The 25,767-nt window shown below is 34.5% G+C and overlaps 1 protein-coding gene and 1 long non-coding RNA gene across 6 annotated transcripts in view; one reads left to right on the top strand and one right to left on the bottom strand.

Moving 5' to 3' along the window:
* LOC145721292 (uncharacterized) overlaps nt 1–25,767 on the top strand; it is a 433,843-nt gene that overhangs the window by 374,547 nt on the left and 33,529 nt on the right. For 2 of the 3 annotated variants that reach the window (XR_014144918.1, XR_014144916.1), the window contains exon 1: nt 23,672–23,790. The exons of the other annotated variant lie outside the window; for it this stretch is intronic. This is a non-coding gene — a long non-coding RNA (uncharacterized LOC145721292). Of the gene's footprint in view, nt 1–23,671; nt 23,791–25,767 lie in introns of those variants that run through there. 3 annotated transcript variants of the gene reach the window in all.
* ZRANB2 (zinc finger RANBP2-type containing 2) lies at nt 6,193–23,832 on the bottom strand. Of its 3 annotated transcripts, none has more exons than XM_006727890.3 (11): nt 23,561–23,829; nt 21,024–21,076; nt 20,822–20,930; nt 19,674–19,756; nt 15,451–15,527; nt 15,038–15,172; nt 13,698–13,867; nt 11,890–11,976; nt 9,761–9,919; nt 8,613–8,686; nt 6,193–8,063 (listed from the first exon to the last, which is right to left on the bottom strand). In XM_006727890.3, the coding sequence occupies exons 1-10, from the start codon at nt 23,614–23,616 to the stop codon at nt 8,653–8,655; spliced, it is 963 nt and encodes a 320-aa protein (XP_006727953.1). In that variant the 5' UTR covers nt 23,617–23,829; the 3' UTR covers nt 6,193–8,063; nt 8,613–8,652. The 3 variants fall into 3 exon arrangements, 2 of the variants coding, with proteins under 2 accessions (XP_006727953.1, XP_006727952.1); XR_004077653.2 differs by having other exon boundaries at nt 7,968–8,063; nt 8,613–8,682; nt 23,561–23,830; XM_006727889.3 differs by lacking the exon at nt 8,613–8,686 and having other exon boundaries at nt 23,561–23,832.

Consider the following 25,767-nt stretch of genomic DNA (forward strand, 5'->3'; position numbering starts at 1 on the left):
CTGAAACAAATAATACATTATATGTTAAAAAAAAAAAAAAGATAGCAGGGAGGGAAAAATGAAGGGGGGGAAATCGGAGGGGAGAAACGAACCATGAGAGACTATGGACTCTGAGAAACAAACTGAGGGTTCTAGAGGGGAGGGGCGTGGGGGGATGGGTTAGGCTGGTGATGGGTATTAAAGAGGGCAACAAAAACTAATGATGTAATGTATGGTGATTAACATAATAAATAATATCACCACATACTGGTTAGTATTTGCTTGGTACCTTTTTTCCATCTTATTTTCAACCTATGTTCTTACTCTGAATGCATCTTATAAGATATAATGGGATTTTGGAAATTTTAATTCAGTGTGATAACCTATAATTGGGATGTATAATCCATTTTAATTAGATACAGTTTAGCCTGATGTATTTCATGATTTTCTCTTTAAGAGAATCTTTTGCAATTATCAAATTTTCATTATCCTATTTTTCTTACAACTTTCTGTTGTACCTTCTTTCGTGGTTATTGAAGAAACTTCCTTGACTATTAAAGTTTACCTTAAATCAGTATGAAATTTTCATCATTTCTTGAGGAATGAAATCTTAAAAATGGTTTAAAATCCCTTACCTTCTTCCTTGTGTTATCTTACTTCCAGGTTTTAAGCCCAACACAGTCACATAACCCTAAATTTAGGACTGTATTATTTTGGTCACATGAAGGCTGTTGCAACTTTAATCTAGTTAGGCAAGCCTTCTCACTGTTCTTTTCCCATAAAGTAGGTCTTTCTAATCTGTTCTCCAAGAAGCAGCCAAAGTTATGTTAACGCTAACTAGGACTATTTCAAACCTTTCAATATTTCCCAACTGTTTTTAGAATCTAATTCAAATTCTTTTCTATGGCCTAGAGGCTTTGCATGATGGGAGTCTCTACCTCTACTACATTTTATGCTATTTTTTTTACTCATTAAACCTTACACCACCTTCACTGGCTATCATCTTAGAACAGACTTCGCAACTCTGATACAGATCTTTCAGGATTTACTCTCCTAAGGATAATTTGCCTGACCTTCAGGTCTTCTACCCACCACTCCTTATTTCCTTCATGGTACTAATCAAAATTTGTAACTATTGTTTTCCTAGTTTTGATAAAAGATTCATTAGAATACCTTGCTGTTTCCCCATCTAATCATTAACTAGTTCACTGCCAAGCATGCAGTAGCCTCAATCAACATTTGTAAATAATTGAATAAAACAATGCTTCAGTATGTTCTAAATATTGACATTGGCAAATTACCCTCTAAAAGGCCTGTGCTAAATCATCCAATGATTAAAAAAAATTAAGGATCTTAAAATGAAGAGATCATATTGATTCAAAAAGCCCCAGCAAATGCAATAAAAATGGCACTAATGACAAGAGTGTGATGGGGTGTTAAATGTTCAGTCTTTGTAATCCTTGAGCAAGATTTTACATGTCAATTACTTACAAATCCTGGTATTTCCTTTTCTTTCCTCCTTTGCTGACTTAAGAAATCAAATGTAGAGGAAAGTTTGCTACATCCTAAATGGCTTACCAAACTCACAAGTCTAATGTTAGTTCCTGTCAGTCATCATTTGCTTCAAAATGTGGTTTATAATGGTCAGATACTTCATTTAGATCTTGATTATGAGATGCTTTATGAGAAGCCTGGGTTTAAACCCATCATCATTAAATGGGGAAAAATATAAAAACACAACTATTACAAGTAAAATGTCCCAATCTGTCTCAGCACTTTTCTTAGGGTTTTAGTACTGCAGACTCTGCAGCGCTGGGTATGTAGCCTAGGAAGTATTGATGTGGTCTTCCTATCTGGTAGCCAACTGAACCACTTCTTGACCTTTCCTTTTCTGACTCTAACGCATCAACAATGGCAGTTTTATATGACATAAGGCAATGCAATCTTGTAATGCTAATCACACCACTTACAAAGGTGCAAATAATTTCCTATTCTCTGATAACTCACTAATATCACATTAAAATTCTTAAACTCTAACCTACAATTTCCGATTACAAGAATGCAGATGATTTATCTTCTCTGCTCAGAATTCTGATGTAAGTATTCAGGAACATTTTCAGGTTTGAAGCCAACAGGTAGATTAAAGAAGTAATAATTTCACCAAGATTAATATAAAGACTTACTTATACCACTTTTTTTCTATCCACGATTTAACACTCCCATTTTGTATTTATATTCGTTTTCATTTCACTAGTGAGCGAATAACTCATAGATCACACTTTCCTCATAAAAGTCAGTGTTATGTAAGTCCAAGAAAATGTTCAAATCATTTTTGCCAATAAAATGTACTTCAGTGCTGTAACTATCAAGCAGTGATATATTCTATGCTATTTTCCACTGAAGTTTTTAAAGCCTTGAAACTGTACTTTAAAAAAAACTGTACTTACTAAATTTGGGTATACATAGTGCATGATATGCCTACTGTTCTAAAGACCTACATTTATAATATTTTAATATACATAGAATCATTTTGAATACTATCTAATCTGCTCTTACATCAGAATAAGGCAAACTACATTTTAAATTCATTGTTTATTTTGCAAACGATGTACCCCATTACACTTAGTTCAATGATCATGCACTGCAGGAACACAATTTACCAATTTATAGCAAAGTTGCTCAGGTTAATATTTTTGCTGAGGCATGTTAGGAATAAATCAGCAGCTGATCAAAAGATCTTACTTCCAGCTTAGTATTTTTTTAGTGCTTCTGTCATTAAAAAAATCTAAGCAGATTAAAAAATGTATACCAGTGAGGCTGCTGTTCCCAATTTTATCTTGTTTGCCAAAAATACAAATTGCATCCTTTAAACACAGCACTGAGGAAAACAGCTTATTTACATGAAATTTCTAGAGATTGTATACGCCAATGAAGCATAGCTGCATTGGTAACTTCAAAGCTTTCACTGAAGAAATGGTCTTATTAAACTTAGAAAAAAACCTGTTCTTGAAACTTAAGTTTGGGAACTAATTTTCACGCTGGTTAATCTTGCAAAGATAGAACTTCAGAAAAACTCCAGCAATCAAAGAATTACTTTTGGTAAAGAACAAAAACTTATCCTACATTAATACGGGAAAAAAGACAATTAATAAAAACCTCTTAGGAAACCTAACAGCTATTAACGGACTCCTTTGTCAAACACTGAGTGCTTGCCAGGACAAAATGTTGTTTAAAAGCTAGGAATACTGGGTAAAGACCAGGCCTCGCAGGAAAATCATGTAAGTTCTGTGGAAACTCAGAGGAACCAGGAATAGCATCCTAGCATTCTGAATTGAGTCATGAAGGCCAAGTGAGAGAGTGATAAAGGCGGGGGGGGGGGGTTTGTACAGGGCATTCCATGTGTAGGAAACTTGTACAATGATGGAAATCTATCACAAGTGGTTCAGCATGGCTAAGGTGGCTAGTGCCTGAGACGCAGGGGAAGAAAAGGTGTGAATACTGGAAAAAATAAGTCATGACTTCTTAATGATATGTGAAAGGATTTTAGTTTAATCCTGAAAGCCAGAAGGCACAGGTTGTAAGCAAAGAAATGACATAAACAGAATTGCTTGTCACCAGTGATGAAATAAACATGTGAGCATTAGTATATATGAAATAACATAAATAGGGGGAAAATAAGTCAGTATTTGCAGGTTGGATATACTCAGCCTTTGTGATGACCCTAATAGGCTACAGCTGTTTCGTCTCTGCAAAAAGCAAAACTTTTTGCTCTGAGTACAACACTAAGATCTTAACTCATCATTGTTTTCAGTCAGTGTTCAATGTGGTCCAGTCTAATTCTGACAGATTGAGGTTCCTTTCTCCACGTTTTCCCAGTCATACTTTTGGTACCCTAAAAGCATAACCAGAACTTGAGCCTTCGCAAATTAGCTCACATTCATTATAAACGTCTCCTTCAAAACTATTTGTGTCAGGAGTTTTGCTTTCATTCAGGCACAACTAATTCTCCCAATATTTATCACTTTATTTCTACCATTAAATATTTTATAGGTGCTCCTCCACTAAATTAAGATAATGGGAAAAGGCTGTCCTATGTACTTTTAGTTTCAAACCTAGTCCTTTTTACATTCTTGAATACTACTATGTAACTTTTCTCATATTCTTCTTAGGTATATTATTTAGGAATTTACCTGGTTGTAAATATTTTTCTTATGCTAGTACCTTTTATTTTGCTAAATATGTACATTTACGAACTATTATTACATTTCTTTTATAAATGTGTGCAATGCTATGTAAAGAAATTTTATTGTTTATTGGTGACTCTCAGTGACTACAAACTTGGTTCTAATGCTACCCGGATCCGTCCCTCCTAATAATTAATTGCCAAGGCTCCTTTTTAAGGTCAAAGTGCCCTGGTCCCTGCCCATCACCCCACCATGATGAATCTGATCCCATTCCTTCACCTATTGGATGATCTCTCTCCCAACAATTCTTCCCTCCCTCCTCCATCATCTACTTTATGTTCTACTTGAAGAATGGAGGTATGTCAAAAAAACACAGGAGCCAAATCTCAAAGAACTTCCCCAAGGCCAAAGCTGGAACAATTTGAGCAATAAAATAACATAGCATTGGTATAAAATATGCATGAGTCCATACAGATACAGTGGGAGAGCTTTTTTACATAAGAATTCCAAGTGAGTAGATTGCCTTCCCCAACAGGAGTTTAATTCCCTGATCTCCACTCTGAAGGTGGACTATACTTAGTAACTTGCTTCCAAAAGATGGAGTAGGTTAAGGGGTAAATACTAACTACAATGATGAATTTGGGCAAATCCAGGTATTATGTACCCCAGATATGATGAAAAAGGTACTTTTCCTCTAATATTCTTTCCAATTTCCCCTTCTCCCAGTCTAATCATCAGAAAAACCGACTGATTCAGAATGGGAGATATTTTCCAAGATACCCAGTCAGTACTCCTCAAGGTTGTCAAGGAACTAATGAAAAACTGTCAGACCAGAGGAGAACTGCAGAGATATGACAACTAACTGCACTGTGATATTCTAGACTGGATCCTGGAACAGAGTAATGGAAAAATGGTGAAATTCACATGAAATCTGGATTATAATTAATAGTAATACATCAATGCTGGTTTCTTAGTTTCGTCGAAAGTACATGGTAATGTGTTAATGATGGTGAAAACAGGATGGGGAGGGTATATTGGAACTGTGCAAATTTTGCAACTCTTCTGTAAATCTGAAGTTATTCCAAATTAGTGTGTCTGCCTATCCACCTACCTACCTATAAATGACTGAAATTAATACCCTCTTACCAAACCACTAAGAAACACCTGACCATTTTGACTTAACATTTATCTTCTGAGACAAATTATCTGGTTATTAGAGGTGATACAGAAATTTGCCATCAGACTTGGGGGTAAATTCCCATTTAGCCATCTTGTGGCTCCCTTGGACAAGTTTTAAATCTCCTTAAGCTGTAACTTTGCTTTTTGTAAAACAGTATGTAAAGCTGACAGGGAGATCTGCCTGCCTGTTATCTATTACATACCTTAAACTGTCTTTTAATTAAAACTGCTCACTCTATTTTCCAATTCAGGAAAGCTACAAAGTTATCTCACGACTGTATCAAAAACAGGGGGTGGAGCGGAGAAATTCCCTGCCTTCTTACCAATACCTACACACTGGCTGTGGATGCCAGAATATAAAAGGTAAGAGGGGAAACAAAGACTTGTTTTACTTTTATAATTGTGCCTAGAGATGGTCTTGCATTTAGAATTTGCCTTGAACTCAAACATTATTAGATACCATTCAAATATCGTTCAAATAAAAGGATTCTAAATGAGAACGTAAGAAAATTTAGCAGTTATAAGGGACAGCTGTTCAGTGTTAAAAAGTCACAGTTTTAAAAGTTAATTCAAGAAGCACACTATGCAGTGCTATTTTACCACATGAAATAAAGTGTGTGATGTTGTGGTAGGAAATATTCAACGAATCTGGATATTCTCCATTAAAAAGAAAGTCACAAAAATTTTGAGTATCCAAAGTTATATAGTTGGATCATGACTGGTATGTTTTAAACCAAGCACTCCTATATAAACATAGGGTGATGTTATACAAAGGTAAAGGAATATGAAGAATTTAAAATGCACAATCAAAAGTAACAGGATGGTAATTAGCTTAAAAATGAACACTAACTCGGAGCTTAAAAATTCTAATTTATTTCTCATAAATGCCACTTGATGCTTGACTCACAGCTTTATTTACATTTGTCTACAGCATCAGTTCCTCATGAAATGAACTAGTACAGCTTAGTTAAACCAAATGAAATCATAATCATCTGAACTGCCTGTAAACTATTAGCTAAATTTATAACCTTGCATTTGCTTAGTACAGCCAAAGTTTCAAATACAGAAAGCACAAGAATAAACCAATGGTAACATGTAGACTCTAGAAGATCATCTGGGCAATTTAGAAGGTGGACTTTCAAGAAGTCTGAGGCACAATTACAAGAGAGTAAAAGTTCTTGTGCAACCTACAGTAAACGTAGCAAAGAAAATTAAGACATAAAAAAACAAGGGGAAGTTCATTGTAAAAATATTATCAAAATACTTTTACATAAGGTATTTTGCTTTCATCTTTAGATAAGTTAAAGAGAAAAATCACTCATTTTAAAATAAAAAACAATTTTGTTTGGTCTACTGAACACCTTGAAACTTTCAACTTTTAATTGCAGTAGACAGTAATTTAAAATTAAGGAAAAAAACCCCCAAAAGTGGGTACTGATCCCCATGACAAAAAGTCCCCAGCACACTGTCGATTTCCCTTAATATACTTACCTTGCATTGTCACTGAAGATACTGCTAAGAGAAACCTTTGTTTTTAAGCCAGAGGACATAATGGAGCTCAAGTGACCAGATTTTAATTTTGAGAAATAAAACAAACGCTGAAAGTATTTTAAGCCATAAGTAATTTCAAGTGAATAGGAACAATAAGTATTTCTGCATCTCATGCAGAAATGAGCATTCATTTGTTACTCAAAAGAAAATTTTATGCAGTGTTTGAACATCTCAAGGCAAATAAATGTTCACTTAAATTCACAATATCTCTGTTGGTCTTTCAACCAGAGAAATATACTTCTGAAGCTTTCTTCAATTTGTTCCTCATTAACTATGATTTAACTTTGTCTGCACTACCATATGTGATAAACTGGATTAAATTTTAAATGATATCACATAAAACTTTTTAAAATATTAAGATAAACATCTTGAAATAGGTGTTTTTCTCATCAATAATACCAGTAAAGAGAGGAACTGGTTTTACACTTTTGCTCAAAATCATGTGTCAGGCAAGGAGAAATGAGTAACACCTCTTTCCTTCTGCAATTCACAAGATTTTTCTTCATTAAATGTGGTGGTACAAAAAGCAAAACTGAGTAAGAGAGAGAGAGACAAAGATTCTAAGGCACCCTCAGCATGGGGAATTTCAAAATAAAAGTTTCCAGTTGGCTTTTTCAACTAGTTTTACCTTTTCTGGTAAGAATTACTTTGACATAGATTAACATAAACAGGTGGACTCCTTTTCCCAGAATAACATAAACAGATTGTATCCAACTACTTTACCACAGTCTTGCCTCCATGCCCAAAGTTCAGGCAAGCCTAGGTTATCCTGTCTTCAGTCAATAGACAGTTCATATTCGGAAATGAAAAAAAACAAGAGTTCAAATTAGGAAACAAAGTACTTTGTCATAGCTGAAATGGTTTTAAGTGAAGCAAATGGTTGTAAATAATGAATGACAGAGCATATATTTTGGGACGTTATGGCTTAAAATACTATTTACTTTTAATTTCACAAATAAACACAGCTGTATTGTTCTGAAAAGCAATGAAAGGCATGCACCTCTACTAGCAGATTTAGCACTTCTGACCAAGTAAGACACCAACTTCTTAAAAAATATGCTTCATGCACTGTACTGATTTTTTTTTAAGATGTAAATTTTAATACATTATTTCTTTTTTGAACTTGAACGGGAACCAGAATGGGATGATCCAGAAGATGACCTGTGGTGCCTGTAAGACATAAGGAGAAAGGAGATAATCTAGTAAGCTAGAGTTGGTTATCCAGCATTCATTCATAAGACTGTGAGAACATAAAAAAATAAAACCTCATTATGTTGGCAAAAATAATTAAAATATAAGATACAAATGTATACACATAATAACTAACTAGTGTTTAGATGTTGGATGTGAGCCCAGTAATAGCATAACCATAATTTAAAATTCTCTATAATTTACAAGTATCTTCTCTTTTCAATATATAGCCACCTCTCAATTATTTAAGGCAATGAAGGAAAGCCTTGCAAAAATGTGTAAAATTACAGATAATATACAACAAAGGCATATAAACTTGGTAATGGAAGTGTGACTTAATCAATCCCTGTGATACACTGTAGTGTGGTAAGTCTATATGTAAAACAAATACAGCAAGGCTTCTGATTGTGTATGAAAATATATATTCATAAATAATTACGTTTGGAAATCTAGGTCACACAAGATGATTGTACAATTAGTTATAGGGTTATATTCATGCAGCTAATATGAATAAGTCAATATATCAACCTGGGTAAAGTAGTGGTGTTCCGAGGGGTTGGCCCTGGGCTCAGGGTTGTTTAGTGTTTTCACCAATCACCTGGCTTATGGAATAGAGAACATGTTCATTAAGTTTAGATGACAACAAACTAGGGGGATTATATGTGGCTAAGATAAAAATTTGCAGAGTGGTAAGAAAGCAACAGAATGAATTTCGTTCAAGTACGGAGTAATTTTCTTACAAAGGAGCAAATGCACAAAAACAACACTAGTAGTGTGTAAGCTTAATATCTAAACTTTAAAATGTGAAGCAAATTAATCATTCTGTACAAGAAGGAATCATGAGGTAATCCTACCACTGAACCCAGCAATAATTAGATTCTACTTAATTCTTATTTTCACAAGCTGAAAGGATATGGAAAATTTGCAAAGACCACAAAGGAAATCATTAAAATGCCTATATAATTTGACATTGAGAATGTAGAGAAAGTTAATGAAACTGAGTAATTAGCCTGTTGCAGAAAAGGTTGACGGATGACACCTGCACTCTCCAAATTTTAAAAATGTCAATACAAGTAAAGTGATCTAGTAAAGGTCTTTTCCTTAAAAAAAAAAAAAAAATTTGGACTGCAAGATGAAAAATGTATTAGCTACAAAAACAATTTCCTTATATCCTTATAGATGAAGGGCATAAAACAATAATTTGCTGTGGAAATGCATTTATACATATTTAAATGAGAAAAGATTTCCAATGATCTAAGATAATTTTTTTTACTAGAGGCCCCAGAATTGATTTCTAATATTTAATGTAAAATCAGTAACATAAATCAATACATTTAAAAATCAACTTCTAAATTATTTCTACATACAGCCTCTGAATTACAATCTTAAAAAACAGAAATAACCGAGAGTTGGCTATAATAATCATATATGAAAATAAAAATTTAAACAATAAAATGACCAGATAGTGGAAGAGTGGTTTGATCTACAACTTTTCTAAGCAACCTGATCAAAGCACACAGGATAAACAAAGTAATTAATGGTTTTGAAATTCAAAGTTGAAAAGTGTAATTTAAAATTGGAACAAGGAGATAATGAAAATCTAATCCTTGACTAGGAAGTTTAATCTATTAAACACACTTAAGAACACCCATTCTTATTTCTACAGAAACCCAAACCTTTCGGGTGACCGTGATCTTGTTCGTCTTTTTTTGCGATCACCAGATGAAGAAGATCTAGAACGACTTCTCTTTCTGTTCCTCTCAGGAGATGATGATGAACTTGAATAAGATCTTTTTCGTGGGGAAGAAGAGCCCCTGTGGGACCTGGAGCTGGATCTTCATTGATTGAGAAACAAATCAAACATTTCATTAAAAGAAGAAATGAGGCAGATCATTTAGTTAACAGATAGCTCCAAAAATAAACAGGATATACAACTGAAAATTTTATAAGAAGGAATACTTACTGCATACTCAACAGAAGACTTCTGGTTCAACCATGAAAACAATTCTATTTAAGTACAATTACTTTAATTTCATCTCTTTAACATTCTAAGTGTTCATTACTTATAATTAAAAACCAGCTTAATAAAGAAGAATTTTTTTTTTTTAACTTAAGGCTTTCATTTTAAAGTATACATAAATAACAAAACCAAAAGGTAACTGCATTTGCATGACTTTACGTCTAGAAAACATCTTCCCATTTGGGAAACAAACTTGTATGTTATATACAACTTCCTGAGGCAAATAAACATAACAGTTCCTTGAGGAATTAAGCAACTTATTAGTTAAGTTGCTACACAAAGGGCAGGGATAGGGGACAGCAATGAGAAAGAACTATTAAACTGCCAAATAATCAAAGAAAAATAAAATGAGTAACTTTAAAACTTTGATTTACGTTAACAATCTTTATTTTTATGAAGGACTACTATTCATGAAGTATGAAGTGTTGACATTCACATGTTTCAGGTAGAAGTAAATGTGCAAATGTTTAAATGCAAATTTTTTCTTCATTTACATATTTTGGTTGAAGGAATTTAGCTCAAACTTCCCAAAAAATTCACCTTTGGGCTTAAAATAAAATCAGAAAGCCCAAAAGGAGAATTCTTTGGAAAGTTATAAGCAATGAAAAAAATATTTGGGAAGAACATGAAGGCTGTTCTGTAAATCTGAATTCTAGTACTTCCCAAAGGGAACTAGGATTTAAGGATCTTCACCTAAGCAGCACTTAAATAAAAGTACTAAAACATTGATAATAAATAACAATAAACTCACTTGCTCTCCATTTTGTATTGGCCTAATACAAGCCTGCGTATCACTCTTTCTTCCTTTAATGTTAAACTGCAATTGCCCTTTAATGCTACAGATTTGGCTCTACCAAGCAATTATTTTTACCAAAAAACTATCATTAAACTTCAGTGTGAATTTCCACACAAGTGGAATTTTAGTCATTTTCTATTCTTGTTAGATGCTTTAAATAAATGATCAATAAATCAACTTAAAGGGCAGCATATTTTGACCAAATTTAGGAAAAAAATTTCAAGAAAGTAAACACTAATGTTTCATTTGCTTCTTCACAAACTGTTTCCCTCTACAGGTTGGACCAAATGCAACCTGAAGTTAACAGTAATGCTTACTTAAGACCACATCCTACCTAGACTAACCAACCATATGTATTTTTTTTTTTTAACCAACCATACTTCTTGATTTAATTTGTAAAATTTAAGAGGAGTGCTTGTTTTATATATAATATTTATGTATAACATTTTATATTTATAATTCTATAATATTTTGTACAATATTACCAAAAAATAGAAACGTTCCAGAAACTTTATCTGATATAAATGACAAAACAGATTCTGTAAATACCGAAACAATTGCCCTACAAAACAAAATCTGTTTTGAGGCAAGGTTAATTTTCTGCCTTTTAACACAGTAAACTTTTTCTTTGCATATCTCTGATTTTATTTGAACTATTACTGCAAACATGATTTTAATGTACTAGAGATCTGGTGTTAAGACTTGGCTCCATCTTCCTATTTCATCACATTTTAGCTAGCACAAAAATAACAAACCTTGCATTATGCAAAATAGCAGCCTTAATTCAATCATGGGAATGTCTTGGCACACTGCTGGCAATGGAAACATCTCATGGTGAGAAAATTAAGCTGAGGCAAGTGCATTAGTTTTCTAATGCTAAAATAAAATTGACAGGTAGAAGCAAAATAAGAGGAAAAAAGCAGCAACGCCTTCTGCAGCCTTTAAATATTTTTTCTCTCTGCTTTACAGAGAGATGCTACCTCATTCACCTTGATTTCGACCCACGAGATCTCGAACGTTCTCTGGAACTGGAACGAGACCTTGACTGCGAACTGGAAGAACTTCTTGAACGGGACCTGGAACAACATGGAAGGATTTTTTTTTCCAGGACCACTTAAATGAACTTTGTGAAATGAACACTGAAAGAAAAATATATATTAGAGTTCATTTTCATATAAAAAGGCAACTATTTGAGATATATATTTTCAAAACACAGTATTTTAAGGTAACTAAACATTTTAAATATTTATGCCCAAACTTAATTAAAAAAATCAACTATCACTTTCCAAGTTTGACTAAATAACTCCAAAAATCAAATTGTACAAATAAAAACACTAAGCATTATCTCACTTCATTAATAGTGAATAATTTCTGTTCACAATTTTTAAAGCAACCCAGGACTTACACATCCAGCAATACTGAATGTTGCTGTTTATAATTTAACTTCTCTGATAGATCTCTATCAATTTCCCTAATAAAATTCCTTCTGTTTCCTTAGTCTCTAGCTAGTATGACACTTTAAGTATGACATGTGTATATTTGTTTAATTGCTATGTTTTTCTGTCTACTCAAAGGTTAGAAAATTAAAGAGAAAATACATTAACAATCCTGTCATTGCCTTAGGTAATTATATTACTGAAAAATGATACAAGGGGAGACAGATATGGCCCACTTAAATTTTAAAAATCACAAATGAAATAAAATTCACGGGGCGCCTGGGTGGCTCAGTCGTTAAGCATCTGCCTTCAGCTCAGTTCATGGTCCCAGGGTCCTGGGATAGAGCCCCACATTGGGCTCCCTGCTCCGCAGGAAGCCTGCTTCTCCCTCTCCCACTCCCCCTGCTTGTGTTCCCTCTCTCGCTGTGTCTCTCTGTCACATAAATAAAATCTTTAAAAAAAAATAAATAAATTTTACTTATTAACCTTATACCATTAATTTATCCCTTAACATACCTTGTAGAAAAAGATTACTATTACATTTACATCTTAAAATTACTATATTATCACTCCTATAAAGCTTTCAGGCTTTACAGTACTCAAACAAAAATTATCTAACTTTAGTTAAGTACTCAATTAGCTAATATTTTTATCCCTAAGTACCATTAAAATTCATGGCCCATGGCTTCACTGCATCGTGAAAAGAATTCTTCAAGGGAACATTGTCTATATAAGGTACTGCTTTTGTTCACCTAAAATTTTCATTGTTGACTATGCAATCAGGTAAGATTTATTAAAATTTTACATTACTAGCAAAATAATATTCAAGTACAACACCAACTAAACCCTCTTTTTCCTGGACATCTCAACATCATGAGCATTAAGCCAATAGAACTAATATGTCTGAATTTGCTCCTTTACTCAAAATACCTCTATCAAAGTAAATTATTAAAACATTGTACATTAAGCAATGATTTAGTGTCTAGAAAATTTCTGTAGCCTTTAACATCATGAGTGAAAATATAAATCTTCACATTTTAAAGTTCCTAAATGTATACTACCTATTTACATAATTAAGTATCACTATATAATGGTTTAAATGAATTTTTAAGGTCTATTTTAGTAAAAGGCATGGTGCTAAAAATGGCCCAAGGAAGTTTCACATTAAAACTTTGCATTTCTGAAGATACTAGACAGTAACTTCATGGCGCTAAGAAAAAATTATTTTGTAAATGTGGACTTGAATGAAATCTCTAAAATAAAAAGGAAAGCTTATTCAGTCAAGAAAAGCAAAATTTATAAATAAAGAAGTTAGATACTGACATTTTGACTGGTGTTACCCTTGACCTGTACCCGTTTACCTGGACCTAGACCTTGAACTTGAGGGGGAGGATGAGCGTGATGAAGATCGTGAATGTGAAGATCGAGACTTTGAGCGACTTCGTCTATTAGATTTCTTTTTATTACTATCTTCTTCTTCACTGGCATCAAGATTATATTTTGAGAGATCAGCATCATCTTCATCCTCATCCTAATAAAAATTCAATTATTTAGACATTTGTATATTAATGCTATCTACTAGGAATGATGAACAGTTCTGTGTACTGGACATCTCCATATGGATATATAGTATCATCAACAGAAGTATGGTATCATCGACATCTCAGCAAATTCTCGATCCTAAAATCTGCCTACTATATTCTTCATCTCAGCTAAACAGACTATCTCAGACATTATAGTGAAGTAAACCTAAAAGTCGTACCTATTTTTTCTTTTTCTGTCACAATGTATCACCAAATAAGCTGTAAAGAATTTTCATTTTTACCCTTTAAAAGTCCTTGAATCCCTCTTCTTTAGTCTAAGTTCACAACTTTGCTCTTTTCTCCAGTATATTACCGTATAACCTCTCATCTAGTCTCCCTAACTCTAGTAATCCATTCTGCCTCCCTAATATCTTAATATATTGACAGTCACCACTCTGAAACAGATCAGATTTGTTTGATCTCATTTGTTAAGAAACAAGCTTTAAAAATTGCTCCACATTGATTTGTTTAGTTGCATTTGAGGACTTCTTATGATTAGACCTCAAGTGTATCCTTAATCTGGAGGTATACATCAGGCCATAAAACTTTATACTCTGGACTTAGAACGAACACCACCTGACCTGATGGTGGTGTTCGTCCCTCTCACCACATTCTCCCCTCTGCTCTAACATTTATGCGTGATTTTTTGATGTTGCTTCTTTCTTTCCTATTTAAATGACTTTTATTTGCTGTTCTCTGCCTGAAAGTGCTGACCACAGCTCTTGTGGCCAGCACCTAATAACATTCTATCATTCAAGGTCTCAGCTCAAATTTCACCTCCTCAGAAATCTCCCCATCCACTGAAACCAAAGTAGCTCTTCTCATGATCTGTTATCACATTTATCTTTACAATACCATTGCTATCTAAATTATCTTGTTCATTTATGTCTTTCCCCTTGAGAACTGAAGTTCCATTAAAAGAAGGATGGCTCTGTCTCCATTATTATTGTATCTCCAGAGCCAGAAGAGTGCTTGGCAGAGTGAAGCTCGAAACCTTTTTGAGAACAAATGAATACATAAAACCTATTTTCACTATTGGACAAAGACCATTGAAAAGATTCATGTTATATCATAGCTCAATTAAGGCTAAGGGGAAATAAGACAAGGAAATCATTTACCTCATCTAATTTATATTTAGAAAGATCTTCATCCTCATCCTCTTCTTCTCCCTCAGATTCTTTATCTTCAACTTCCTTTAAAATAGATGCAGGACCAACTGCCTTCCCTCTGTATTTTTTCTTTTTACGTCCAAACTAGAGAAAAAGTTTCATATTTCTGTTAGCTGAAAATGTTTTAAAATTACTATTTTTTCTAAGAAATTACTTTTATATACTTAAGTCAATAAATCTTTTCAAGTTAATTGTAACAATTATATATTTAAGTAAGTTAGGACTTCTTAAAAAATGGTAAGCTGCCTTAAAGGATACAAAGTATACTTATAAAAACATACATTTATTATGCCTTTGCATCTAAGGTATTTTTTACATGTTTTCTAATTTGTGTTCAACCTGCACACTAATGTATAGCTTACCTCATCATATTCACCATCAGATTCTTCTCTTTCTATATATTCAACATTTTCTCTTTCATTAAAACCACCACCATAGCCTAAAAAGGGAGGGGGCATAAACTGTTACCCTATGACAATTCATTAAAATAACAAAAACATGTCAAAATCACCTCCAAGCAACAGAAAAAGAAAAGAAAAATCTCATAAATGACATTTGCCTAGCTAGTAAATTACTAGTTTTAAAAAAGCATATTAAAAAGTATCACTACAGAGAACAGTGTCAAAGTTACATACTTCGGCTGAAAAAGCCCTGCTGCTACATTTCTAGCTCTTCTCAATTTCAAAATGTCCTGTATGACTTACACTATGCATGCAATACATGGGTGAAAAACATCTCCTCAAATCTATGCTATAACCAAGTTTTGAAACAACTTTCTTCTGTACTTTATCATAATTCTTCTGAGAGGAGTGGGCTCGGTAAGAACTAAGAATCAAATTTCACTGATTACCAGTTGCAGATAGACTGTTATCTTTTGATATGTTGAAATTTTGCTGGAATAAAATGTAGCTAGTGTTCGGAATATTCCTAATTATATAAATACAAGAACATAATAAAGGACACCTAAACTGGTTTTATTACAACTATTTTTAATATATTGTTCAAAGGAGACAGTAAACTCTTAAACTGAAAATAGTCTATTAAAAAGTAGTCAAGATCAGCAAACCACTATTCTTTGATGTCACAACTAACATCTGTAATTGGATTGACCGTTTTTTGACACAGGCTTAAGAGAAACTGGAGTTAGTTTTAGGGAAAGAGTGAGATTTTCAATAAATCTCCCACTGAAAAAATAATAGACATTATGTCAGCAAGAGCAACATTATCTAACTACTACTGCACATACTGCAGAGCAGTACCAGCACATAAAGGCAGTGATTCCAAGATGTAAGGACGTCATGAACGAGCAAAACACTAAACAAACTTATGAACAAAAAAGTATTTTTAAAGAACTTAGGATATGTGGCTTTAAAATTACCAATCATGGGCATTTAAAAAATGATCAATTACCCTATCATCATTTTATAAGAGACACAAATAGTAGAAGGGATAGAACTATCCCAACAAAATAATGTAATAAATTTAACTTTCTTAAAAAAAAAATCACATTCACATCTTATCTTCATTAGAGTTTGTACCAGTGAAAAATGCAATGTGTAGGTGCTTATCCCTCAAAGTTGCATGTGATCCCTTTCTTCCTCCTCCTACCTTATTTCAGAGACAATATGGATTTCAACTGTGTTATACACGAATTTCCTTTTGCTTCTGTACATGACATGCAAATGAAGAGTGGATTAAATACCAGGAACAACTTTTCCTTACTAAAATCTTGGCTCTAGCTTTTCAGAAATTAAATATAAAAAGAGAAAATCAAGTACAAACGAGTATATGATGAACCTCAAGGAAACAGCTCATATTCAATGCTAATTTTAGATTACAAATACCGTGGAAAGTTATAATTCAATGTAGTTTGTTACCTCTAGATATGTTTAATATTATATCAGTATGTCCTGGGATTAAGGTATGAGTAATGCAATAAACAACAAATTTTAAAAGATGACTAACAGTAAAGAGCTAAGCTTCAAACTACGTAAAAGTAGGAGAGAAACAAAAAAAAAACTTCACAGGATCTAGACGGAAAATAAGTCATTTTAAGAGATGATTAATAATAAAGAACTAAACTCTAAAAACTTAAAAGGAAAAAAAAACTAAAACAAAAACAAACCAAAAAAATCCATAGGATTTAGATGGGAATTAATTCACATACGGGGGGAAAAAAAAAAAAAAGGACAGTGAACAAATATAATGCAATAGCATGATTACCTTCAGGTCAGCAGTACAGAAAAATGCCTGATAAACTAGACTGTTTATATGTGAAAACGTGTAAAAATATTAAAACAATCCTATTTAAATTCAATAGTTGGGCTTTTGGAGAGTTCTTTGTTCACATTTAAGTAATTTGCAGCTGAAAAATGGCATGGCAAATAAATTAGGATTTAGAAAGTGAACTGTAATTCACAAGTAATTTTGCATAGGTATGTAAATAAAATTATTTTTTTCAAAAAAGATTTTATTTATTTGAGAATGAGAGAAAGAAAGAACACAAGCAGGGGGAGGGCAGAGGGAGAGGCAGACTCCCTACTGAGCAGGGGGCCCGATGTGGGACTTAAACCCAGGACCCCAGGACCACGACCTGAGCCGAAAGCAGCCGCTTAACCGACAGAGCCACCCAGGCGCCCTGTCAATTTACTTTAAAATGAGTATCATAGCAAACACAAAGCCATTCTAGTGTTCTCATATAGGCTACAGAAAAAGAACTTAATTTTTGACAAGAACATTACTGTAGTATTTTATTTGAAGGGATAATGCAGAAGTCAGCAATCTTTCAGTAGTACATCAAGTTTTCTTTTACGCACAGACTATCCCACGCTTAGGAAATGTTCCCCAGAACCTCGGACTTCCTTATTAAAAATAGTAAAGAGACACTGGAGAGCAATGCTCTAGGTTATTTCACACCTTCAACTCTGACAAGACAACTAGTTATTGCCAGAGAAGTGGGAAAGGGTCAAGACACCAGAATCACAGAAAAAAATACTGAGTAAAGGAAAAGTGAGAAGACCATAGTCACGAATGAAGTTTTTACTTTGGAAAACAAAATGAAACAAAACATCTCTGGCTGCCAGTGGGGCAGGGAGGCAGAATATGTAGACACCAGCTAAGGGGCTAGTTCTCTAAGACAAGATATAGTGGTATTCCTGTCTAGGGGAGTGGTGGAAAAGAATTTTTGAGGGAATAGAGGAGAAATGAAGGAGTTACTAAGCACATCTAGATTTCTGGCTTACGCAACAAGCATATGGTGGGTAGTCCTAATCATGAGAAAGAGATCACTAGAAGAGGGCCAGGTCCTGGGGGAAAATCATGAGTTCAGTTTGGATATAATAAGTTTGACATTTACATGATAATGCTGAATAGGCAGCTGAATATATGGCTCAAAGAAGTCTCAACTGGAGACATACATCTGAGTATTATGGTGTGCCGAAGATTACTTAAACAAAGGACTTAGAAAAAAATGCCCAGAAAATAAAGAACAAAGAAAGCTTAGAGACTGGACCCTGAAGATACTCAACGAACATTCTGTGGCCAGGCAGAAGACGATGAATCTAAAAAGGACGCAAATAAACTACCACAGGTGTGGAGAGAAAAAAGATAAAAAAAAAAAAACCAAAAACATTCTTTAGAAGGTGAAGAAAGGAAAAAAAAGGGAGACCCTTATTAGAAGGCCCCAATCTACCCAATTAATATAAAGGCTAAGAATGAGAAGAGTGGGGTAAGATTTGAGGATTGAAAAAGAAAAATATCTAGGACATTGGACTATAATCTCACATGAAGAGAATACTAAACATACAAAAAACAAAACATAAAAACACCAAAAAACGGGGGGAATAAAAAAACAATTTCTGTTGCAGCCTTGAAGGGCTAGGTCCAGATGATTCTGGAAGGGCTAATGGGTCTCATATCCCCAGAAACCACACAGTGGAAGTGATCTGAAGTTCTCAAGCAAAAGAAAACAGGGAAGTAGTTTAGTAAGTCTGACAATAACTATATATAGAAGAAAAACTTTGATTATATGATGTATGAGTCACTACACGACAAAATGAGATTTGATAATGTGGTTGAGCTAATTGCTGATAACTGAAAAACTATATTCGATTAGGTAAATATTTTCATCTCACCACAGAGAACACACAAAGCCAATGGTAACCTATTACTTAGGCCAATGGTTACCAAACACCATCCTAATCACCTACAGATTTTTGGGACACACACCCAATGAGCATTCATAGGTCTGTTTTGAAGTCTGTTTTGAAAAAAAGTTTCTCAAATGACACCAAGACACAGCCAAATTTGAGAATTACTGCCTAATCGTTAGACAATTATCTTAAAAGGTGCCTCTCTGCCCTTCCTAATGTCACTATTTGTGACTCTCTAACACTGTACTCCGTAAACTGTGATATTATTAAACAAAAGATGACCTTTTTTTGGGTATGAGAAAAATATCAAGATAAAAACCTAAGGGCTTAACAGAATCCTCAACTACTATGCTCTTATAAGAGAAGGTGATAGAATTATTAATTAATTTTTCTTTCTTTTAAAATCATTTAGTTAGAATGTGATTGTATTTTACCTGTTCTTTCTTCTAACTTAGCATACTTTGGAGTATTACACATGTTACACTCTGATCTTCTGGCCCAATTCACATTACTGCATCTTTAGAAGAGAAAAACACCAGATTAGTAGTCTATAATGCAATATAAGAAAAAAAGTAAAATTTTAGACATTCTAGAATTTTAAAATAAAAACTAGGATGAAATCACTACCATAAAGAAATGTTTATTAAGAATACTGCAAAGAATATGTACCAGTAGCACACATTTTCTGAAGAGAAAATATGGATTCCGACAAAAGACTGAACTACTTAAGCAGAGAAGCAAAAGCTATACAGTCTGAAGAGTGCCTTTGTCATTTTTCCAAAACGAGGCAAATTATACCTACAGAGATTTTGATGCCTTAGAGGGAAAATTCATTTTAAATTAAAGGTTTCACTAATTTTTCAGTCTCCAAATTCACCTCAAAGGACAGTAAAGTTATACCGTCTAAATAAAGTTAAATTTGTTTTTGAGGAGTAAGTGCAAGGACTGAATTTCATAGCATGTCAAATCCAGTGATTTAATCTGTTGGAAAATTCTCCAATACAAATTTAGTATCTATAGGATCAGAAATTAATGAAAACCCTCTTCTGATTCAGTCCTTTTTCATATATGTGATTCATCTGCACAACAGAAAAGATGGAAGTTGGAAAAAAAATCTATACAGAACTTGAAAATCAAAAGTATTAAGGAAAAACTACCTAACGAGAGATAGTTATAGCAAACAACTTAAAATTCTAAAACTACTTTGTAAACAGGCAAAATGAATTTTGTAGTGTATTTCGTATTAATGATAGAGGCTGAAAATTTTTGAGATTTTTCAATAGAAAGAAGTAGGTTTTGGTAGTTTTAAATAGCCCTTTTTTGGGGAATGCAAGCTTACCTTAATCATTCATTTACTAGTATACATAATCCATCACAGTAAAAACTAATACTATCATTAAAAAATGAGAATTTAAAAATTCTTTATATTTTCTCTATCAGATACGGACTAAACAATCAACTTATCTTTGATTTAAAAAGTTTCCTTGGTTTGTCAATGTGACTAGTAAGAACTGGAAATATTAACAAGTAGTGGCTAGACATATTACTATGGAAGAAAAACTGGATAATTTAAAACACATACGTTTTGCACTGCCAGTCATTAGCACTAAAAAGGCCTCGGCTCTTTTCTGCAAGTGTCTTCCCTATTTCAGTACCCCCAGCTTTCATCATCTTAGCCTCAGTCGTTTTCTCTGACAATAGAAGAAAATAATGCATTATGAATCTGGGGAAATTAAAAAAATGATCTGTACATAGTTGTAATAGAAGCTTCCTTAAATGCTTACCCCGACCACATCTATTACAGCTGGTTCTTCTGGCAAAGTTTACATTTCCACATCTGAAAATAAAGAAAAGAAATACAGAGATGTTATTTAAATCTACAGAATTTTAGAAGTTCTTTATGCACAACTTTTAATGTGTCCTTACTATACACCTATATCCAGAACCTCTAACGCCATCTCAAATTACAAACAAACAAACAAAAACAAAAAACCAACCCCCACCTCATCCTCGCAATGTAGGTGGAAAAAATATAAGATTTAAAATCACAAGTCCAGGATAAAAAACTCCAATCTTTCACTAACCGGTTAGTCATTTAGGATCTCTGTGTTTCAGTGTTCTATTAGCACCTATCGATTATAACAAAATCCCCTTGGCAAAGGTGATGTAAGATAGGATTCCACTTCAACAATTACTGAGAGGCACTGAGAGTTAGAACAACTTCAAAATAAATCCTAGTACAGAAAATAAGAAGATATATACAAAAATGTGTTAAGTATTATAAAAAATACATAATCCTAAAGATGGGCCAAGGGGTAAAATAAAGATAAATCAGAGACGGTTTCATGGATCTTGACAAAATAATCTTTTTACAAGCAGGAGATAACAATGTAAAGAAGATAGGTTATACTAACTAAAAATATAAATAGGTTCAATAATTACAAGGAAATGGAGTTTTCTGGGGGGTATTTATCAAACCTCTGAAACCTAGTTGAAAGAAATAACCACAACCAATAAATTCAACATGGTGCAACACAGCACAGTATCACTTTGTTTATATTCAGCAAACTTAATTAAAAACAAGAAAATTATCAGGTGCACTAACAATGATGGTCTTAAAAATGCATCTGTATATTGGTAAAAGCATGTTAAATGCTCTGAATGACATGCAAAGCTTAAATTTTAAAAAGTTGATTTCTTTTAGGTGTTACACTAGCATGAAATAAACATGTGAATTATGGAATGGGTATAAAGTGAGCATTCCATATAATTTTTAGATCTTTTTTCCCCATAAAAAAATATGCCTTATGACCCAAATAAGCATTGAAAATATATCAAATCTATCCTGAATATACACACTGTAGAAATAATACTCTATTCACATAATCGTAACGGAGTTGAATGTACTCTCCTAGACCTACTTCAAATATCTGCATATGCTGTCATAATGACACCATCAAAAGCACATCATTCTACAAGTAACCAACAACACAAAAATCACAAGCTGTTTATCTTTTGAATTTTTTCAATAGTCTGTATCACTTAGAGCAATGCTATTCATAGCATATGAATTTGTTCTATTCAATACTGTCAGGCTGACCTGATCCTTCAGATCATCTCAATCTTTACCAAGCGAGCCATCCATTTATTATGAAATAAACGCAACAATATTTCATTTAAACTACTTAAAGTGTGGACAGAAGTCAAATGTTGGGGAAATATGGATTTAATGTCCTTTAAGGACAGTAAATGATTTAACTTTTCTAAAACTACTACCGATAGCTATCAATTAAGAGTATTCACATTTGGTTATATTTTGTTGCTCTACACACTATCTATACTATCGTGTATTCATTAAAAGGGAGCTATTCTATCCCAGTCTTTTAGTAAAGTTAAATAACCTACTTACATGGTCTGTAAGCAATAGAACTGGAATTAAACCCACTTTTGTTTTCTTCAAAGTTTCTCCTCTTTACTACATGAACTCTGTATTTGTGGCGAGCTTAAGAAGAAATCAAAGATTTTTATTTGAATGTGAGTTGTGTATCCAATTTTTTGGACAATTACTTTCCATGCATTTCCAAATAGGTACATTTATTTGAGCACCCTTCCAAAGAATCTGGCAATTTAATAGAGCACACTGGCTTCAGCAAACAATGTCAAACAGCTCAGCCACGAAAACACGTGCTTCTCTGCTGCAGGAATCTCCAGGGCTGAGCAGCCAAAAACACAGGCCTCTCGGCTCTAACGAGGCGATATTGTGGGGAAATTAAAGATCAATAAAGAGAAAAAAAGTCAATATTTCCTAAATCAAAGAAGGGTAGTGTTTGGACGGGGGGAGGGGTACAAACAGTAGGGAAGAAAGCTGAAATTAAAAACTAAAAAAACAAGGCAAATTATGAGAAGCAAAAAGACGAGTTCGAGAAAGCAGCTTCCCGCGAACGAGAGTAAAGTTCTGCGGGAAAAAGTCACGTGGGGCATATCCAATAGCAAGCTGGCCTCGACTCTGGAGATTTCCTTATCGCTGAAACCTGGCCGGGGTGGGGTGTGGGGGCAAAAGGTAGGCCATCTCGCTCTCGAAAAAGAGGGGCTGCCTTGGGGAGACAATGTCGAGGAAACTTGGAGACATACTCAACACAAAGGCTCCCGAAAGAGCTCATCGAGAAGAGACCGGAGCCTCCTTCCCGCCTGGAAGCTGGCCGTTCGCCGCCTCAACCCGGCTTGAGGTACCGGAGACCATAAGAACAGAAAACGCCGAGCGAACCTGGGAAAGCTTCTACCGATAAACCCTGCCCCAATTCGGGACCCTTCATGAACTCACTTTTTGTCAGGGCAAATCCAGTCACCGTCACTGACTCGGAAATTCTTGGTCGACATCTTGGACGCCGCCACCACAGCTACCCGCAGCTACGTCTTCGCAGGAGGAAGCGGGCTGGGGACTTTCGGCACTCCGGGGCTGTCCCCACGACGCCTGACTCCGACGCACGACGGCACCAGGGCTTGATAATGAGGACGCTCGGCCGGGATTGAGTGTGAACGTTATAGTCCAGAGTAAGATGCCTGTGCGATTGTTTCCTGGCCGAGAGAGTTATGGTGCAAAGGTATTCTCTGGAGCTAAAGTAACAGGCGCCGCAGGGTCAGCCCAGGCTGGAGGCCTTCGTGGCACACTGGAAGCCTCGGAGAGCCCCCTACAGGCGGGAGGACCCGAAAGGAAAATACTTCCGCTCATACGGGCGGAGCTAGGGAGCCCAGGCGGAAGTGACTGTAATCAGGTTTGAGTTTGGGACCGCGGGTTGCTCGGGCTGGGTTTAGGGGGTGAGATACGGTGGACTAGTCAAGTATTTGTAGAAGCTGTTTTAATAAAGGATTGAGAACTCTGTTCTTTAATTATGCACGCAGCACACGGATATCATTTAGAAGCTTACTGTTTTTTGACACAGACGTAGGTATAACAGATAAGCAATGTACATGTGGGAACCGACCAGTAATTTTGAACTAGGATATTGCCAATATTGTGGAAATTATCTGTGTCTTTTACCCCTTGCTTCCCTCCAGGGGTAACACTTTCCTCTATCTTGGGTTTGTCCTTTTGCTTTTTAAAAATTTATGTTTATAAACTGTTGAGCTTTACAAGGATGGTTGGTTGTGACGTAATTTACAGCCTTTCCCTCCTCCCCCCCCCCCCCCCGCCACAACAGTGTACTTCCAAATTCGTTTTAGGTTGTTGCATATATTTGCATGTGCCTGTAGTTCCTTAATTTTACTGCTGTATAGTGATAATATTTCTTTCTGTGACAGTGTATCCCTTCTACTTACCAGGTTTGTCGTTACAAACAACGCTAGTATAAACATTCTAATGCGCGGATCCCTGTACTAAAATGCAAGAATTTTTCTAGAGTACAACATATACCTAGAGAGAACATTTTAACTACTTCCTAGTTATAATAACTGCTTTAAAATCTGATAATTTTAGCATCTTAGTCATTTAGGGGTTAGCAGCTGTTGATTTTATTTTTCCTTGAGAATTGGTTGTATTTTCCCACTTCTTTGTATGTTGATTAATTCTCTTTGTTGAGTAATTTTTATCTTGGACATTTTGAATATTATGTTGCATAGACTCTGGATCCTGTTAAAAGCCTTTGAGGAATATTGGTTATTTTGTTTTGTTTTAGGAGGGGGTCAATCTCAGTTTGGTTCAGTTGCACAAGTTCAGTCTCACTTTCTGTGTGTTCTGGTCCCTATCAGTTCAGTTTTCAAAGGCTTTGTTATTCTGCTTTGAGTCTGTCCTATACATACAACACTGGGGGAGTATTTTGAAATTTGGGGAGTACATTAGTTCCCCCTTATATGCAGTTTTGCTTTCCCTGGGTTCAGTTACCTGTGATCAACTATGAGAAGCAGATGATTCTTCTGACTTATCCTCAGGTCAATAGTAGCTTAACACTTTGTTACAAATGCCTATGTCATTCACTTCACTTCATCTCCTCCTGTAGGCATTTTATCATCTCACATAAAAAGAAAAGGGTGAGGAGTGCCTGGGTGGCTCAGTCGGTTGAGTGTCCAACTCTTGGTTTTGGCTCAGGTCATGATCTCCAGGTCGTGAAATGGAGCCCCACATCAGGCTCAGTGCTCAGCACGGAGTCCACTTGAGATTCTCTTTCTCCCTCTTCCTCTGCCCCTCTCCCCTGTTCACACATGCTCAGTAAATAAATAAATAAATAAATAAACAAAATCTTAAAAGAAAAGGGTGAGTACAGTACAAAAATATATTTTAAGAGTGAGCGACCACATTAACATAACTTTCATTATAGTATATTATTGTAATTGTTCTATTTCATTATTAGTTATTATTGCCTAATTTATAAATCAAGCTATAAATTATCATAGGAATGAATATATAGGAAAAAACAGTATATATATACACATAGCGTTTTATCTGCAGTTTCAGGCATCTGATAGGGGTCTTGGAACATATGCCCTGTGGATAAGGGGAGATTACTGTAGTAAATTGTAGTTCAGTTCACATAC

This window comes from Leptonychotes weddellii, chromosome 4 (genome assembly GCF_054177405.1).
Source record: "Leptonychotes weddellii isolate Sample4059 chromosome 4, ASM5417740v2, whole genome shotgun sequence".
Classification (NCBI taxonomy): domain Eukaryota; kingdom Metazoa; phylum Chordata; class Mammalia; order Carnivora; family Phocidae; genus Leptonychotes; species Leptonychotes weddellii.